Source organism: Bombina bombina, chromosome 2, assembly GCF_027579735.1.
Source record: "Bombina bombina isolate aBomBom1 chromosome 2, aBomBom1.pri, whole genome shotgun sequence".
Classification (NCBI taxonomy): domain Eukaryota; kingdom Metazoa; phylum Chordata; class Amphibia; order Anura; family Bombinatoridae; genus Bombina; species Bombina bombina.
The window spans coordinates 755202918-755209529 of NC_069500.1; the positions used below are offsets into that span (position 1 = coordinate 755202918).

Genomic DNA, 6612 nt, shown 5'->3' on the forward strand with positions numbered 1-6612 from the left:
TCTGGAGTTTGCCCACACTTTTATGTCAAAGCTGAATTACAACTCCCACAAAATTAGGGATGAAAGAAAAACGCCTGAAAATTTACATTCAAATCTGAAGCAATGACCACCATATTATGCTGGCGTATTTATTTACTACGTCTATTTATATGCTGGAAATCAGACGATATATTTAGATGAGATAGATAACAGGAAAAATAATACACTACGAACAAATATGAATGATGCCCAAGATGTTACAACAGCCCATGGTGACTACAATTCCCTATGCGCATTGCGAATCACGTGACCGGAAGTGTGAGCTTTCCGTGCTTCTGTGCCCTTGGAGAGCGGAAAGATGGCGCCTGCCTTGTTGAAGCTGCTAAAGTGAGTGGAAATAAGGTGGAGCAGCAGTTCCATTTCAATAATATAATTGGAGGAAAACAAGATATTATTTTAGACGTTGCTATTGAATAGTAGTCAGCAGTTATATATTTATTAACGCATTGTTTGACCAGAGCTTACATTACTAGAAGAATACTAATTTTATCTGAATTGTTACAATCCTTTCAGAGAATCTCAAAACCTAATTCAATACGTACAATCCACCTTTGAAATAGACAACTGCGTTGTACAGCACATACATGGACATTGCAACTTTTGGCCCAACACACACAAATAGTGCCATGTCTGCCTTTATTTCTTGCAGATTTACGATCAAGGCATCAATAGCTGGAGGAGCAGTGTATGTAGCTTATGACCAAGGGTTACTGGGAAGCGGTATTCAGGGGGAAGATGTGCTGAAGAAAACCAAGGCAGCAGTACCACCAGCAATTAAGGAATGGTCAGATTATTTTGGTTGGCAGGTAAGGGACCAATAATTCCAAGGTTGCCCACCAACTGGGATGGACAACATTTTTAAGGTTTGTGCCATTTTGGGAAAAAGGACCATTAGAACACTGTGGCTTTTACATTTTAGGGAGCCTGATTTTGAAAACAGGGATTTTATATCAGAATATATATGTTGTTGCTTGAGTAATTATGCAAATTAAACGTCCATCAGGTTGAAAACATGACATGTTCTCATGCATTAGAACATGTAATTTCATCATTTTCAAGGCTTGCAAATTCATGTGCTTAACCCCCGCAAAGAGGTTTCTCTGTGTCTCCAGAGCGATACATACAAAGAACTACTTGTCCTGAGCAGGGTCAATAATGTTACAATTACACACTTAGTCAATTCAACAAAAGTAGCAAGCCTACAATGCTTTTGTCATTAGAGGAATAGCATTGCAATAATAATAATATGATTTAATGCATTAGGAAATGTTATCAGTGCACACATTCTTGCCTTTAGTTATGTGTTTTAAGCCCTTTTGTGCCCAAAGATAACTCGCATATTTTAAAGGGACAGTAAAGTCAAAATTAAACTTATATGGATTGGATAGAGCATGGCATTTTAAACAACTTTCCAGTTTCCTTCCTTGCGTAGTTCTCTTGATATCCTTTGTTAAAGAGTAACCATAGGTGAGCTCAGGAGCATGCACGTAGCCATCTAGCTTCAGGGTTTGCATTGCTATAAATGTTATACATAGCTACAAACACTGCTGCCACATAATGCTACCGACACTTTATGACAGAGTTTGCAACTTCCGTGTATATAACATTGTTTTAAGCATTTTTGCAAACACTTGCATGATGCTAATGACATGTGCACTCTTCTGAGCTCACTTAGGATAACTTTTTAACAAAATTGATAATAGAAGTACATTGGAAAGTTGCTTTCATTTGAGTTTACTGTCTCTTTAAATCCAGAGCCTATATGGGTGTAAGTCACACACACACATTTTAGGAGCAGTGGAACTTACTGTTCAGTCAAATATATACATTTAAAAAAAAAAAAAAAAAAAAGCTAACCTATGTTCAAACTTCTTGTATATCTTGGCCCCCCTGGTAATACTTACCAGTGACACCCCCTCTCCTGAGGGGCGTTGACAGAGCTATATAATCCCCTCATTTGCATAAAAGTCTAATGGAGATACCGCCTCCTCCTCCTAGTTCTGTCCAGCCTGCAGTTGGTGGACAAGGCTAGGAGTCCCTCTCCGTTTATTACCTTCTGGGCTTGTTTTAAGATTATTTTTTTCTTGGCTTCTTGGGCCTGTGTGTTTAAACTGACATTGCTTCAGCTAGCGCCATCTATCATTGTGGCCGTGGTCACCCAGATTGGCGAAGGCGGTGGGTTATTCATTTTTTTTTTTATATCCCTGTGGAGGCCGCCATGTTACCATGACGTCATCATTAATGGACGTCACAGGGACTGTGTCTGAGGGCTACCTCTTTGCGTGCACATAAAGCTTGCCTCGACGTGGGTTGCAGCAGTTGCGTCTCCTTACTGCTAGAGACTTGTCATTTTTGCAAACAACCTGATACCTTAACCGTACAGATTAAGCTTCTGGGGCTTTATATCTTACAAACTTTTATATATATATATATATATATATATATATATATATATATATATATCTCATCAGGAGTCCCAACCTGTTACAGCCCAGGAGGAATCAGGGGGGCAGTTATAAGGTATGATTAAACATTGTTTTTCCTTGGTGTTGCAAATGTATTTTCACCATTTTATTTAAGGCCGTATTATTTATTGGTTACTTATATTTTTTCATAGTAATTCAGCCCAGCCTTTGCACACCTGTTTCCTATGTGATAATTATTGCTGGCAGGACAAGAAACTTTGTAAAGTGTGTACTGGCCAGATTTATGGTGGAAGCTTTTCTATAACACCTGTGGGTTCTTTGGAAAATCTGCATAACCTTGATTGTGCTTCTGATGGGGAAGATTCAGAATCTGATTTGCCACATGGTGGAGTTCAAGATACAATATATAAAAGTTTTCCTTTGGAAAAATCTCTACATAACTAGTTTATTACTGCTCCCAAGATTGATGCTGCAATTGCCAGACTTTCAAAAAGAATGTTTTTCCCTGTATATGATCGATGCAGGATCATTTAAGGATGTCATGGATAAAAAAATGGAACAAAATTTAAAGAGACTTTATCTTCAACAAGGGGCTTTATTTCATCCTCTGCTTGCACTTTTTTTCAACTTTAAAAGCTACTGAAGTGTGGTCTTCTAACCTATATAATTCTTTTCAAGATAATGAAAATATTGTTTATTTTCTTGCAGATTTTAATATGGTTACTTCTCTTAGTCTATCAGCTGATACCAGTATTTTGGAGCTTAATGCAAAGTCTATGTCTACTGCTAACCTTGTTAGAAGAGCATTGTGGCTGCGACATTGGGAAGCTGACCCAGGTTCCAAGTTGAATTTATTAACTCTTCCTTTTGAAGGAGAGATGCTATTTGGTAAGCAATTGGAAACCTTAATTTCAAAAAGAACAGAAGTTAAGAGTCCTTTCCTACCACAGGTTTTCAAGGGCCGAAAACATCCTTCCTTTGCTCACAGACAACATAATATGCATTGAAACTTTAAAGTTTCTTCCAGGAAAGAATTCTTTCAACATCAAGATGGAAGATCTAACTTTCAGTTTCGGGGTAAAGGACGTTGTAAGTCCTTTCCTTCCTTTCAGGCTAAAAAGCAATGATGGTGGGCTGACCCAGATCCTTCCTTTGGGAGGAAGATTGTTCAATTTCAGGGGGTCTGGGCGTCCAGTATTTCAGACCAATGGGTTCTGGGGATTCTTCAGCACGGTTATCATCTGGAGCTCAAGAGAGAGCCTATCTTTCCATGCTTAGTAAAAACTCCACTCCCCAGGGATCCTGTAAAATTAAAAGCAATATTGGAGTTTGTCAGCAAGCTCATGTGCAACAGCGTTATTCAAGAGATACCAATCCAAGACCACGAAAAGGAATTTTATTCACCTCTCTTCCTGGTCAAAAAGAAAGATAGTTCCTGGAGGCCAGTTATATGTCTTCGAGTGTTAAACACTTTCCTCAGGGTTCAACATTTCAAGATGGAATCTGTTCTATCAGGAATCAATATCATCCCACCAAAAACCTTCCTGCTTTCCATAGATTTGAAGGATGCTTATTTCCATATTCCCATTGCAAGACAGCACAGCAAGTTTCTCTGCTTCACGGTTGGAGATTGTCATTTTCCGTTTTTAGCCCTTCCCTTCGGGATATCTACTGCTCCAAGGGTCTTTACAAAGGTATTGGTTCCTCTAATAGCAGAGTTACGTGTAAAGGGATTATTCATAATCCATTATTTAGACAACATTCTTCTACTGACAAGTTCACAGCAACAGGCGCTGGCACACAGGTCTATCCTTCTAGAAGTTCTTCAGGACCACGACTGGGATATCAATTTCTGAAAGAGTCAACTTTTACCCTGCTAACAGATTTCTTTTTCTAGGAGCACACTTCGACACACAGGCGATTGTGTCTTCCAGAAATTTGAGTCAGGTTTCTTCTAAATTACTTCCTACAGTTCCGCCATGTCAACTATCTTACGGCCCGCCAATGGATGAAGGTTTTAGGTCACATGTCCTCAGTGATCCATATGGTGAGATGGGCCAGATGGAGAATACGTCCATTCTAAATCTATTTCCTACAAGCATTCAACAGAAGCAAGGGTTTATCTCAGCAAATCAAAGTACCCATGATTCTGAAGATCTCTCTTCTTTGGTGGTCCCAATCAAAGAATCTATCCAGGGGCCTTCCTCTTCAGGAACCAAATTGGACTGTTCAAACAGATGCCTGCAAGACCGGTTGGGGAGCACATTGTCTGTACAGGTATGCCCAAGGTACATGGGAAAGAAGACATCAGTCTCTTCCATCAAATATTTTGGAGATCATAGCAATATGCTTAGCTCTCCTAGCATTCCAGCAATTATTGGAAGGAAAAGCAGTAAAGATCTTGACCGACAACAGGACAGCAGCAGCTTATCTCCAATTCCAGGGAGGTACAAGAAGTCTAAATGCATTAAAGGAAGTATCTCCAATCTTCAAATGGGCACAAAACCACATTCAGTTTCTCCATGTTCCGGGAAGAGAGAATATCAAGGCAGACTATTTGAGCAGGAGTCGAATTTCTCCAATCGAATGGCAACTGAACAAATGGTTGTTCCGGAAGATAACCAGTCTCTGGGGACTTCCAGAAGTCGATCTAATGGCCTCTGCATTAAACTATCGGGTTCTTCAGTCATTACCACACATCTCATGCATTAGGAGTGGATGCCTTTCTCCACGATTGGCCATACAACATTCACTATGTCTTTCCTCTGATTCCCAGGTTATTGAAGAGAATTCTGCTAGAACGGGCTACCTTCATTGTTATCCTTCCATTTTTGCCTCGAAGGCCTTGGTTTCCTCTGGTGCTCAAACTAGCAATCCAACCTCCATGGCATCTTCCAGTCTCTTGGGACTTGCTGAATAAGGGACCGGTAATCCATCCGATTCCACACCAATTCAAATTAACACGGCTTGGTTGCTGAGGTCTCAAGATTACAGCATTTGAATATTTCAGCTCCTGTCATTGAGACGCTTCTTCAAGCTCGAAAGGGAAATACATACAGAGCATATTACCATGTTTGGGATATCTTTTCATCTTGGATAATTTCACATGATATTTCTACAGCAACAATCAAAATATTTCATCTATTAGATTTCTTTAATGATGGTTTTCTTAAGGGCCTTAGTGCTAGAACTCATAAAGTTCAAATTTCTTCACACTGTTACTGAATTTCATCCAAAAGTAGTATCTGACTTTCATCAACATCAAGATATCTTTCTTCCTTCTTTTTGCCCTAAAAACTCAGAACCTCAAACTAAACCTTTGTATCATTTGGATGTGGTCAGATGTCTTCATATATGCATCTCAAGGACCAAGGATATTCGTAAGACTGAAAGGTTATTCATCGTACCTGGAGGTCCTTGTCAAGGTCAGGCTCCATCAAGAACAACTATTTCTCACTGGATTGTTCAGGCCATTTCAAGAGCCTATAAAGAAAAAGGGGAACAGGTACCTGAAGGGCTTAAGGCTCATTCCACAAGGGCTGTATCAACTTCTTGGGCACTTCAAGCTAACGCTTCTCCAGAAGAAATCTGTCAAGCAGCAGTTTGGAAATCATACCATACTTTTATTTTACATTATAAGCTAGATGGTTGTCAATCAGCTGCTGCCAAATTTATTTGAAATATATTATCCTCTGTTGTTATGGAATAAATATTTATATTTTTTGCTGCCGTATTTTTGTGTACTCTGTGTTTATTTCCCACCCATTCTTTTATGTTTGCTCTGTATTCTCTCATTGGTAAGTATTACCAGGGGGGCCAAGATAATTGGAAATTAACAACAAATTATAAGCAATTTCTATATCTTGGCCCATACCCTGGGTAATACTTATCAGACCCCCTTCCCTAGTTGGTTCACCTGTTTCTGGCTGGACATCTCTAGGAGGAGGATGAGACGGTATCTCCATTAGACTTTTATGCAAATGAGGGGAGTGGATAGCTCTGTCCACGCCCCTCAGGAGAGGGGTCTCAATGGTAAGTATTACCCAGGGTATGGGCCAAGATATAGAAATTGCTTATATTTTGTTGGTAACTTCCAATTATATACTGCCAACTTTGAAAAAAGACATTCCATTATAGTTTAATTTAT

At 39.4% G+C, this 6612-nt stretch overlaps 1 protein-coding gene across 1 annotated transcript in view; it reads left to right on the plus strand.

The window, feature by feature from the left end:
• Positions 1 to 276: 276 nt before the first annotated feature.
• Positions 277 to 6612, plus strand: part of MICOS13 (mitochondrial contact site and cristae organizing system subunit 13) — a 7606-nt gene continuing 1270 nt past the window's right edge. The window contains exons 1-2 of the mRNA XM_053702867.1: positions 277 to 366; positions 689 to 845. Of these exons, the coding sequence (XP_053558842.1) occupies positions 338 to 366; positions 689 to 845 (186 nt within the window). The 5' untranslated portion in view covers positions 277 to 337. The remainder of the gene's footprint in view (positions 367 to 688; positions 846 to 6612) is intronic.